Here is a 13,166-nt window from a genome sequence, read left to right as displayed (position 1 = left end):
TAAGAAAATGTAAAACAAAGAAGAGCTGCATCATGTATTCCATAATATTTAATGTTGTATTCAGCAGGACAGCTGATTTACCCTTACTACAAAGTTTTTGCAAATAAATTTCTGACAAAATTCAGGGTATAACAAAATACCTGTGACTGATATTTTTTATTCCCAAGTTTAGTGCTTTTAATTAGGTACCTTCTGCAAGTCCAGTCTTCACCATCTGGCATGTAGTGGAAAAAATGCTCCATTTTTTAATTTTTTTATTTTAAAATGTTCTGCAATTTCTTTCTAATGTCATTTGCTTCATTTGGGTTCAGGGATTTGGCTGGAAGGGGATGAGCAGGGAGGGGAGAGGAGGGAGACTGTGGGGAGAGGGCGGGGCCTGGGTGGAGTGGGGGCGGGCCTGGAGTGGGGCAGGGGTGGAGTACGGGTGGGGCCACAGGCAGAAGAGGTGGGATGGGGAGTTAGCCTCCCCAAGCAGCAGCTTCACCCACTGCCCATGACAGCAGGTAAGAGCGGGTCGGTTCCCGCACACCCAGCATGCGCTGCAGTGTCCCTAGGCAGGGGCCATATTCACAGAGCCAAATACGCCGGCACTGCGCATTCTGTGTAAGGGAGAGGGTACGGGGGCCTCTGCGGGGAACTGTGACTCTCTACCACCGTGAGGCAGGCGGGGCGACTTGGTATCCTTGCTGCTTCGTCCCTCCCCCACGCCCAGGCTGCCGTCGGGCATAGGGGCACCAGTTTAATAATACTGCGTAGGGCCCCATGAATCCTAAGGATGGCCCTGAGGACTGGCCTCAGTTCCTCTGGCTGTACAAGCAGAGATCTCTACTGTTTGAGCTGAATGGCCTGGCCTGTTAGATGAGTGGAAATAGCAGGTTCATAACTCGCTACCTGAGCTCTAGCCTCTAGAGGGAGACAAAGAGCTCTCAGGTGGCAAAGACTAGAGCTGGGCAAAGCAGGGATTTTTTTAGTTCACAGACAATTCTGAACAATTGAAAGAAATCATTTTGCGTCAAACCATAATTGAAATTTTTCAACATTTTTGGCAAATTGAAAAGTAAAAAAACAACATTTTGGGTCAAAATGAAGTGTTTGGTTCAACCCAAAATTAATCATTTTGTTTTGACTTTGAACATTTTTAATGTTTAACAGAATGTAAATAAAATTAAAGGACATTTTGAAACAAAAAGTCATTTTGAAAATGTCAAAATGAAATGTTTCTTTTTTTCAGAATTTTAGTTGGGGGATTTTTTTCTTTAGTCGAAAGAATTTAGCAAAACGGACACAAATTTGCAAGAGATGTCAGGATCACTGAATCTGCATTTTTTGCTTAACAAATGTTTTGGTCAAAACTTTTTGCCGAGCTCTAGTAAAGATGCCTGAGCCATGTGAACACTGGCACTTACGCTGCGCCGCTGCGCCATTGGCTGGGGAGGGGGTATAATAGATTCCAGTGTAGACAAGGCCAAAGTGGAACAGACTGTCAGGGAGAGATGCCCATTTCCAGCTTGTAGCCGAGAGAACCAAACCTTGGAGAGCCTGAAGCCTGAAATCCAGCCCTAAGGACTGTTTATCCAAGCCCGTTCTCTGTTCATTCACTAGGAATAAGCCCGAGCTTGCCTCTTTCCTTTGGGCAGCATGTGAAGAGCAGGAAACCTCCCTAGTTGATATAAAGGATCAGGTCACTCAAGTTGCACTGAGACTGGCACAAACGTAACTAACTGCAGCTTAGTTGCTGTAAATACATCTTGCAAGAAGGCAGCCTCAGTGTATACCCTCTCTGGTCTCGGCTGACAGCATGAACTCTGAGCAGCAAATCTCATACACCCACTGGGAGGAAAATTGCACAGACGTGCTTTGTCTTTCAGAGGAGAGACCGGGGTCGGCCCAGCCCCAAATTCAATGGGAAGGGAAGGGAATTCAGCAAAAGTGAGAAACCAAACTCTCATTACAGCACCTGCTGCTCTTCAGAAATCTTTTGATAGAAGGCACATGCAAGAGAAGCTCTCCTCTGAGCAGTGCCAGCCCAATGCCACAGCTACATAGGTCAGCTTACCTTACCATCGCCTACAGGGGGGAAAGCCACTTGGTCAACAAGGTCTTTGGTGTGGCGACAGCTGGGGGAGCAGTTCGCAGCCAACAGCTGATTTAACCCAGTTAGCCCTTTTCCCACTGAGTCCCGAGCCCACTCGTCCGAATCCATAACTCCAGCATCACTCTGGCCACAAAACCAAGCAGCCCCCTCCCCAACCCTGACTGCATCCTCCCTGATAGATCAGTTGCCTCCTGCCAGTTAGAATCCCAGTCCCACCCATTGACAACACAACTGAGGGGTGACACTGTAAGGACATCCCTTGTGAGGACTCTCCCTGCTCCCTCCACATCCCTGTGAGAGGGGCTGGCTCCTGCTCTGTCTATAGCTGGTGGGTCTGCTTTCCTGCCTCAGTAACTCACATGGAGTGAGGGGGCTGCTCCACCCAGCTCCTGCATCTGGTGCCTGCCTCTGTGTGGCCCCCCACCTCCGTGCATGCTATTAGCTGCTCACCACCCCCACCCCTGTATCCACGCCCTACACACTACTGCAGTAATATTTGTACAAGCCATGCCTTGTGAGGTATCGCATGCAAGCTAAGAACATGCTGGCTGTGAATATCACTGCAAAGTGCACAGGTTAGCGGTATGTGCGACATTATGAATTCTCTCTGTGTGATGTTATTAGAATGGGTTTAAGACCAGACAGCCTAGGCTAGTCAAAGGTGATAAGCAGGTGTGTCCGAGAGGAAGGAATGGGGATTTACCTTAGCTTACATATCGGCCATAAACAAAGCCATCAAGCTAACCCAGCGGGGTTATCCTGGGCCCGAACTAGAGAGACAGAGAATTAACCTGGCTCCTGCACCCCAGAGAGATACAAGAGGCTGGATCCCCAGGAGGTCTGCCTGACTTGTAAGACACAGACACTCCTAGAGCAGCCAGCATTCACGCAGCCAGGGCATGTCAAGGTAAGCCTTGTAGAAGTTAATGGCCAAAGGCAAAGCTTGAGGTTATTTAACAGCCAATCAGAAACTGTTGCTGGAGGGGAAGGAGTTCCCCATGGAAAAATTTGAGTTTTTGTTGAAAGAACAAAACCCTGACAGTCGAAAACTGACATATTCCCACTAAAAGCTGCCAAAAAGTTGCTTGTCAGTTTTCTGACTATAACAGTCCCTCTGTACCGGTGTGTCTGCAGCACCAGATGTCCCACCACTCGCCACTTGAGCAGTTGTTTCAGCTCAAGTACTACCCTCTCTGGTGCTCTTTTAGTGGGATGCAGGGTTATCTCCTCACACAGCCCATGGTTTCACAGAAAGCCCATAAGGAATAACATGAAACAGCCTCCTGTGAGTCTTTTCCGCCAGTCATTCGTCCTGGCCTTTCCTCAGACTTATACTTTTCTAATCCCCAAAGAGAGGGAGACTCCGCGCCCTTTGCTTCCTGGTGTCTTCTTATCAAAATAAATCTTTAAACAGTTCTGGCCATCAGAGGCTTAACTCCTAAAGCACAACCGTGCCTGAGCCCTTAGTCTAGGCAGTATCCCGCTGACAACCTTCTGCGGCAGTCCCTGCCTCAGCGCCTTGCTGCCCTCGCCCAGCTGAGACAGATAGGTCATTAATCAGCCACTGGTGCTTCCCGCTTTGGGCTAACTTGGCTCCCGGAGGAGCTGGTCACAGGGGCTGTCAAGCCTGAATCCCCACTCTGTCACTTTCAGTACAGAAGTGGGGGCCCGCAAGGATTTAAAAAATTAATACTGGCCACTCCAGGCTTGTATTAAACTCCCAAGGTAACAGCTTTTCTCTGACCTTGGCTTGGTAAATGCTGCCACCACCCAAATGCCAAAAACCACCTTGGACCCAGGAAGGTGCACTTGGGAATTCCTCCCTGTGGGGTACCCTCAAGCCCTTTCACCCCCCCCCCCCTCCGGGGAAGAGCTGAGAAAGAAAACAAAGGAAATCAGCTGTTGCAACCAGCTAATCAAACAACATGTACAAATCTCTTAGGACACCAAAAATCCAATCCTGTTCTTTAAAAAGGTAAATTTTATTAAAAACAAAAAGGAACAAAATACATCTGGAACTTAGGCTTTTGTTAGATTTTAAAAGAGCAATTCCAAAAATTAAGCACCCAAAATAGCTTTCTTGGGGGTTCAGCTTAAAGGTTATAGGCAAACAAAAGCATCTGGGGTTAGCACAGAGGAGAATAATAAGCCGAAATAAACCTGATCGCGTCTATTTAAACATTCCTAATTTACTTACATATTTTGGGGGTTTCAAATAAGTAATTCTAGGTATGATCTGATGATTTTTCATACCTGGCTTAAAGCTTTACACACCATTTCTGCTGCCCTCTTTCCCGGAAAGACACAACAGACACAAAGGGAAAGCTTCTTTTCCAATTTTAAAAAGTTCTAGCCTTCCCATTGGCTCTTTTGGTCAGGTGCCCACTCCTTTTTTACCTGTGGGCTTGTTAACCCTTTACAGGTAAAGCAAGCAGAGAACAGACACCAAGAGGGATTTTACAGCTAACTATCTGGCTGGGTGTTCATAAAATGGAGCTATCCCCACTTCATTTATCACAGGGGCTGATCCCACTTGCCTTCCGACAGGGACCAGACCCCCTATATGACACTGACAAACAATCACAAATGTTGAAGGAAAGCAGCCACTTACCACGAAAAAATTCTTTTCCTTGAAAACCCAACTTCACATTGAATAAAGGGTTTCAACAGAATTTTTTTTATCAGCCTTGTTTGTTAATCACTCATTGTTAATCAGCACAGAGCCGTAGCACTTTGCTGCTGAGCACCTACCTGTTTGAAAGGATCCACTGGAAAATAACTTCATAGGTTAGAGACAATACCTTCAACTGCAGCCACACCCAGCCAGGCAGCTATGCACATCCAAGGGCGCTAGGGTCATATGCTTCCTGTGAGGTTCTCCGAGCAGCTGGTTGCCATGTTCCGTGCCCACTGCTATCTCTGAGCAGCCTTGAGACATAACTCCGTGTAGAGCACATTGCAGTAATTCAGTCTGGAGGTGACAGAGGTCTGATCACTAGGGCAAGGTTCCTGAATCAGTAAGAAAAAGGGCACAACCTCTTGGCCTAGCATAAATGATAAGCAGCAGCTTCGGACAGCGTCACTCTCAGAGCATCCTGAAGCAGCTGTGGCTTCAGCAGGCCCCTCAGGTTGTGAATCTGGGTAGTAAAGTGGGGAGAAATTTTCCTAAGCGAGGGATCCGATCTGTGCTCTGCCGGGCACGTCTCCAGTCTGGCAGGGTAAAGTTCAGCCAGTCAGGAAACAAAAGGGTCTGTCTCAGAAGGTACAAAACTGGGGATGAAAGCCAGCCAGTTCTCTGGTCAGGGAGTGGAATGCTCCATTTGCATGGCTCGGATGTCATTGGGATATTATTATTTATCACAGCATGAGTCTTCACAAAGCTTCTCTGTGTTTTGTTCTGAGTAAATATCTTAGATCTACTGTGTGTGTGTGATTGCCCCCATGTTGGCCAACACAGATTGAACTGGGAACCTCCAGAGCTAAAAGACAGGTGCTACTACTTGTAACTGTGACTAACATACACATACCCACATTTAATTTTACAATGATCTGATGCTCACCTCCCACTGGACACATCTGCTTACACACAGGAGCTGCCTTTCTTGCTGGGAATACTGCAATGGTTGCAAAGAACACGGAGAGTGGTGACCCTGGAGAAATGTCACCTGTGCAGGGTGAGGGAACCCCCTGCCATCCCATGAACCCTGGCAGCAATAATGCTCTGTCTTTACAAAGCCACCATATATGTTATGGCTAAACCCTTGACAGCTTTCCCTCTTCCTCCCCTTTCTCATGTGATGGCCACTGCCAGCTTAACAGGCTTAGCGACACGATGCATGGGGGCCAGCAGGAGGAGCACAGGCTAAGCACCGGGCTTTCAGCCCTGCTGACATGGGCCTCCTGTGAGGCTCATCTGATTCCTCCCTTCCCCAAGGGGACATGGAAGAGAAGGGGAGGATGCAGCAGTGGAGCTGGGGACTGGGGTGGTGGATCCCTGCAGCCCAGCCAGATGGGAACAAATTTCTCCTTAAGGGACAGGAGCATTAAGGTTGCTAAGTAACCACTTGGCATTGTCCAACCCTGGCTGCTGGGGTTCCATGGATTCCAACGGTACGTGGAGCCAGCCACCAAGCCTCTGTCTGCTGGGGGCTCCGACAAGGAGGGAGGGGAAGAGAGGGCCTTGGGAAGAGCAGGAGGGAGGCGCTCAGGGACTGTGGGTGCATCCCACTCCAGCCCGCTGACTCCCACATACGGCAGCTGAGCTGGGCCCCAGGAAGAGGCTGCATAGGTGGGGCCAGTGCAGGGCTCGCCGGGGGAGCAGACACAATGACCACCATGGAGGAAGAGGACCTGTCGGAGTATTTCCGCATGCAGTATGGGCAGAAGCTCCTGAAGCTGCTGATGTGAGTAAAACGCTCCTCTCCCCATCCCATCCTCTTGCTCTCCCTCCCCCCACTTCTATGGCCTTCCACAATTCCACCTTCCTCTGCCTCGTACACCCACCTCCTTCTCTCCTTCCTCCCCACCTCCAGTCCTTCCACAATATCCCTCCTGCCTTCTTGTCTCTCCACCATCTCTCCCTCTCCCACCTTCCCTTGCCCTCCCTCCACCTTTCCCCTCCCCTCCTGGCACGAGTAGAATTCAGTCTCCATGCTCATGGGGCCCTGGGCTTCATCCACACGTGGTGCTGCCTGAGCCCCCCCGAATAGCTCAGAGCCTCCAGGGCACAGGCCGAGCGAACGGCAAGGCCATCTCCCTTGCGATGGGCAGGCAGCACTGAGCTCACGGGCTCGGCCACAGACAGCCCCACGGGGAACACTTTTGTATCTTTACGGCAGGAAATTCCCAGCGCCGGAGGAGCAATCCCCATCGCCATCCATTCGGCTGCTGGAGAAGAAGAAAGAGGCCACGCTGGTGCACAGGGCTATGGAGGCTCAGAAGGAGGTGAGAGGCATTCGTGAAGGACCCTTGCCATGATTGTTATGACCCACAGCACCAGCTACCAGCTGGGCTTCTTCAGAGCCATGCACACCCTGCTCTGTGCCCTCCACCACCTGCTGGGTTCAGTCTCCTCAGGCACCCCCTGAGAGGCACAGCACAAAATCTCTCCCTCTGGCCCTGCTTTGGAGGGTCAGGGTGGGGGACCACTGACTATTGGCACTGGAAGGGGGGCTCACTGGATCAGAGTAGCTGGCTCACCTTTGGCTTTTCTCCATGATCCCTGTAGGCTTTCCGGACGAGGATGGAAGCCCTGAATAACCGATGGGAGGAGCTCAGGGCCAAGGAGATTCAGCTGAAGGCTTATATAAAGAAATTTGAGCAGTTCATACAGGTACAACCAGTCCTGCAGCACTCACATAACAGGCCCCTGAGCTGTAACACAGCCACCTGTTTCCATTACATGTGAACATCTCCTCTGTGGCACACCCACACACACCCCTGAGCTGTAACCAGGGGCAGCTCCAGGCACCAGCGCACCAAGCGCGTGCCTGGGGTGGCAAGCCGCGGGAGGCGGCCTGCTGGTCGCCGTGAGGGCGGCAGTCAGGCTGCCTTTGGCAGCATGCCTGAGGGAAGTCCGCCGGTCCCGCGGTTTAGGCGGCAATTCGGCGGCGCGAACACCGAAGGCGCGGGACCAGCGGACCTCCCACATGCATGTCGTCGAATCCGCGTTACCAGTGGACCGCCCGCAGGCATGCCGCCGAAGCCTGCCTCACTGCCGTGCTTGGGGCGGCAAAATACATAGAGCCATCCCTGGCTGTAACACAGCCGCCTGTTCCCATTATGTGTAGAGGGCTCCTCCGTGATACACCCGCACATACCCCTAAGCTGTAATGCAGCCGCCTTTTCCCATTATGTGTAGAGGGCTCCTCCGTGATACACCTCACACACCCATGACTTCTTGAATCTCTTCTCAGCATAGAACAGGAATTGATGTTTCAAGGCAGTAGCCACGACTTTATCCACCAGGGCCCCTCCACTCTGTATCACAGCCAGAGATGGTCTCGGGAGGGGCTGGGTAGGGGTGGGTTGCTGTATGTTGCCATGAGCCTTCAACACCAGCTTTGTCATGCCCAGCTTAAGTGGCATCCATCCCAAAGTCTCAGCCAACATCTTCCCTCAGTGCTGGTAGCAGGGTGTTCTCTGCAGCCCACCTTAGGACCAGATGCCAATGGCTGTGGAAGCTATGGGACCCCATCCCAGCTGCTGGTGACTGTCTAGTTCCATTGCTGTCCATTGGCGTGATCATGGCTCACCCAGGCTTCATCTCCCCCCCCCTCCACCCCACCATAGTCTCTCTCCTCTTCCAAGTACTGCTGATGTTGGAGGGGCGTGGGGCTGGATAGGAGGCATCTCCTTATGATGCAGTCATATCGCTAACCTCCCACATCTCTTGTCTGGGGTTTCCTTTCTGGGGTGGTGGTGGGGGGATTGCTAGGAAAATGACCAAAAGCGAATTCGAGCCCTGAAGAAAGCCAACAAGGAGAAAGAGCTGAAGAAACAGAGGGTGAAGGAGCTGGCCAAGGCCAAGCTGGACATGGCAGTCCTAAAACAGGAGCACCAGCGGCTCTCCAACAAGCTGCAGCAGTACTCCATCTTCAACAAGTACCTGGAGAAGGTGGTCGAGATGTCGGAGGTGAGCCTGGATGCTAGGGGCTCCCACGTGCTGAGATGGGGAGCTGAGATGAGACCATAGGCAGGGGCAAAAGTCTCAGGGGAAGATGAGGAAGGGCCCAGGGTTCCCTGCAGCTGGGTTAGTGCAGAGAGCATAGAGGAGCTGAGATGGGTTTCCCTCGTGCTAGAAAGGACCTGAAGAAGGGAGCAGGGCCATGTGGGAGGAACCTAGGGAAGGGGCTGAAGGTTTTAGCAAAGTGGAGGTGGGACCCCAGGGGCCTGGCCAAGGGAACAGAGGGTAAGGCTGGGATGAGCAGGGCCCTCCCATGTACGCGTGGGATACTCAGGCCGGGGGAGGTGTGATATTTTCCTGGGACGGGGTGATAATGAAGCTAGGGCACAGGAGATGTGCTGGTGTGATAAGGATACTCTGGGGCAGATGTGCTATTCTCCCGTTAGAGGGGACGGGATGTCCTTCCCTGCCTGGGCTGGGTATCAGGGCCACCAAGTGGCAGCGTGATAGGCTCCCGTGTGCCGTGCTGGGCTATGGGGCAGTAATGCCCAGGGCGCTGTGCTGCAGTTTGAGGAGATACGGGAAGTCATTGGCCGGTACAAGACGCTGGTGGGCATGCACCAGGATCTCATGCAGTCGGCGCAGGAGGGGCTGGAGATGATCGAGCAGGCGAAGGTGCGCCTGTCGCACTACACGGAGGAGAAGGACGACGAGATCCTGCAGCACAACAACAAGCTGGCGCGCCTGCAGATGCGTTTCGACCGCGCCCGCAGCGATGTCATCATCTGGGTAAGGGGGGTTCCCATACATGCGCCCCGAGGCAGCCCTCTTCCTCCCCCAGACGCAGGCAGGTGAACTCCCCCAGCTTGCTGGGCAGTGGTGGGACAGGAGGCTGGCAAGGCAGCAGGATACTGCAACCCTCTTTGCGGGGTGGGCGCCTCACCCCTGACCCAATGGGTCACCCCAGGGTTCAATCTGGGACTGCACTGGGCCAGGAGGACAGACCCTGGGTTTCAGGGTGCTGGTGGGTCACAGAATCATAGACGTTAGCCCTTGTGCATAGTAGGAAAGTTCCACTAGGTCAATTTCAAATCAGTCTGTCTACACCAGGGCAAACCCTTGCCACAATTTAAGTCTTGCCTGCGTTGGTTCTGCCTGGCGACCTAAGCAAGACTGATTTAAGAGAGGCGTAACCCAGCGTAAGGCCCTGATTCATCGGAGTACTGAACCGTGGGCCAGTGGGACTCCGCCCACACGTCATGTTAGGCACATGTTGCTGAGTCAGGGTCACTGTGCATCTACACTAGGGGGTGCCTGGGGGTGACAATAAAGCAATGGCATGACCTGGGGGCATTTTTTCTAATTTAGACCAAACTGCTGGGATATGAGAGACCTATTTGGTCATATCCAATCTATCCCCCCAACGCCAGGGCTGGATTGTTCCCCACAGAAAGGCCTCCATGGCTTTGTCTAATGTAGCTGTAAAGGCCTCAAGGCTTGGGGCTTTCACCAGGGCTTTGGATGACGATCCCAGGGCTCAGAAACCTCAGCATGGATATGGTTTTGCATATGTTCAGTCTTTTCTTTGACCAGTTGTAATCCATGACTCCAAATTATACCCCTTGATTCATCCCTTTCTGCTCCCTATTTTCTATTTATACCCTTTAGATACTTGCAGCTAGTTGTCATGGTCCTCCCAGTTCATGGTTGGTAGCCAGGCCCTGTGAGCGATGGGCAGGGCCGGCTTTAGGCCAATTCCACCAATTCCCCCGAATCGGGCCCCGCGCCTAAGAGGGCCCCGCGCCCAGTGGCAGGGCCGCCAGGGTGGGGACAAGTGGCCGAGAATCCCTTCCCTGGCTAGAGGCTCCTTTTTAATTTTTACTCACCCAGCAGCGCTCCGGATCTTCAGCGGCACTTCGGTGGCGGGTCTTTCACTCACTCCGGATCTTCGGCAGCACTTCAGCGGCAGGTCCTTCAGTGCCACCGAAGACCCGGAGCGAGTGAAGGACCCACCGCCGAAGACTAGGAGCACCGCCCGGTGAGTACAAGCCCCACGTGTTTTTTTACGTGGTTTTTTTTTTTTAGTCATCCCTGCTGGGGCCCCGTCAAAACTGTTCGAATCGGGCCCCGCACTTCCTAAAGCCGGCCCTGGCGATGGGATGACGTGCCTGAGTAAATAGCTGCATAATTCCCCCTGTTTTAGAAGTGGCCGCAGAATTGTGCTCTGCAATCCAAGCTTTCGTTTAAAATCACAACAAAAGTGAAGAAAACCTTCCAAATGCGACTCATCCTGGCTCATTGTTTGGTTCTGGTTCCTTCCCTATTTCTAGTACTGTTAGATTTGTACCATTACCTCTTTGAACAGTCCCTGATGAAGGCACACTGGCTGCTGCTGCTGGTGTGGATTGTTTTTCTTTCCCAGTGGCATTACAATCTGCATCTGCTGCCCCTTTAGCAGGGTATTTTTTTAGATTTCCCCAGCCCTTTCCAGTGCTCCCGGACTGTCCATACATCTCCCCTCTGCACCATGCTCACTAGACTTAGCTCCCCAAACCAGCTCTTGTGAACTCTGACCTGCTTGTGCAGGTGCATTCTGGGAACTTGCCACTACGCTGCTGAATTCCCTTAATGATGTTCACCAGCTATGGCTCATGATCCCGAGCCGAGACTTTTCCAGATGTGAATGGAAGTGAAAGGACAGATTGATGCTGTGTAGTGTTCAGGGCAAGGGTGGGTACTGCCCAGGTAGCAGATGGGCCGCTATCATATTGGCATCTCCAGTGCTTTGCCAGCCTCTCTGCTGAGCAGCGTATTTCCATGATTTCTGCTGTCCTCTCCTCTCTCTGCAGGAGTCTCGCTGGGCCCACATCCAGAACACAGCCGCCAAGAAAACCCTCATGCTGGGCACCATCAAGATGGCCACCCTGAACCTCTTCCAGAGCGTGAGCAAGCAACTGAAGGAGACCTTGAGCGTGCCCGTGGAGGACACCCACAAGCAGCTGGATATGGTACAGCCAGGCTGATGCCCACCCCTCACCCCGGGCTCAGGGAAGGAGAGCAGCACCTGCCCCGGCTGCAGGCTCTGCAGAAGAGAGGGCCAGGAGAAAACAGAGTGTCTCAGGCACCTCACCCCATCCTGGAGGGGACTCTCTAGGACAGAGTTGGGGTGCCATTGGCAGAGCAGAGGGGGGTGAACACCAGCAATAAATGAGCATGGAGTCTGAATTGACCCTGGTCCCCTCTTGCCCCAGAGAGGGGCCAGTGCAGGGGAAGGAGGGTCTATGTGTGGAGGCACAAGGCTGGATGAATTGGACGGCGGGTGACTGAACTGGCTACAAATCCCTTGTGTATCCGGGCCATTGCTCCATGCTTTCATTAGCTGGCTCCCTGCCCTAAAAGACTGGCCCCCAAAGAGCCATCCCATTTGCTCTGAGCTGGGGATGCAAATGTCCAGTCCTTCTCCTCTGCAGCCCAATTTAAAGCCATGGGAAATGTGCCTTTCAGAGCAGCCAAACACTTGCCATTCATGCTGCAAAAGCCATTCCAAGCAGTCCTAAACCTCCAGCCCTGCCATCTCTCTTCTCCATCCCAGATCCAGCAGTTCATCCAGGACCTCTCCGACATCTGGGCAGAGGTGAAAAAGAAGGACATCCAAAACCGATCAATGATAGTTGTGGTCAAGGACGTGTAAGGGAAACACCAATTGCCCCTGTTCTGCCAAGGGAAGGCTTGGCCAGCTGAGACAGGAAAGGAAAGGATCTCCCATGGATGCTGCAGACTGCACTTCAATGCTCTCCATCCTCCTGGCTCTGAGCTCCTATGCAAACAGAGACCAGCCGTGTTATAAAGACAATGTATTCTAAGAAACACGTCGTTTTCATGGGGTTTGTTCCTCGCGTTACATTAAAAACCACCCCATAGTGCCCTGACATAGAGCTGGGGGAATTTCTCCACTTACACTTTGTTGTTGAAAAATATAACATAAGAACGGCCATACTGGGTCAGACCAAAGGTCCATCAAGCCCAGTATCCTGTCCTCTGACAGTGGCCAATCGCAGGTGCCCCAAAGGGAACGAACAGACAAGTTATCATCAAGTGATCCATGCCCTATCACCCAATCCCAGCTTCTGGCAAACAGAGGCTAGGGACACCATTCCTGCCGATCCTGGCTAATAGCCATTGATGGACCTATCTTCCATGAATCTATCTAGCTCTCCTTTGAACCCCGTTATAGTATTGGCCTTCACAACACCCTCTGGCAAGGAGTTCCAGAGGTTGACAGTGCATTGTGTGAAAAAAATACTTTCTTGTGTTTGTTTTAAACCTGCTACCCATTAATTTCATTTGGTGGCCCCTTGTTCTTGTATTATGAGAAGGAGTAAATAACACTTCCTTATTTACTTTCTCTATACCACTCATGATTTTATAGACCTGTATCATATCCCC

The 13,166-nt window shown here is 51.9% G+C and overlaps 1 protein-coding gene across 1 annotated transcript; it reads left to right on the top strand.

Moving 5' to 3' along the window:
- The first annotated feature begins 432 nt into the window (after positions 1-432).
- On the top strand, positions 433-13,166 carry CCDC42 (coiled-coil domain containing 42). The gene is made up of 7 exons (XM_005309857.3): positions 433-6,498; positions 6,934-7,039; positions 7,323-7,427; positions 8,532-8,729; positions 9,288-9,509; positions 11,570-11,728; positions 12,313-13,166. The coding sequence occupies exons 1-7, from the start codon at positions 6,422-6,424 to the stop codon at positions 12,409-12,411; spliced, it is 966 nt and encodes a 321-aa protein (XP_005309914.1). The 5' UTR covers positions 433-6,421; the 3' UTR covers positions 12,412-13,166.

The sequence above is a fragment of the Chrysemys picta genome, chromosome 12 (assembly GCF_011386835.1).
Source record: "Chrysemys picta bellii isolate R12L10 chromosome 12, ASM1138683v2, whole genome shotgun sequence".
In the NCBI taxonomy this organism is placed as follows: Eukaryota; Metazoa; Chordata; order Testudines; family Emydidae; genus Chrysemys; species Chrysemys picta.
The sequence above is the reverse complement of the archived record's forward strand: the minus strand, read 5'-3'. Positions and strand labels throughout refer to the sequence as shown.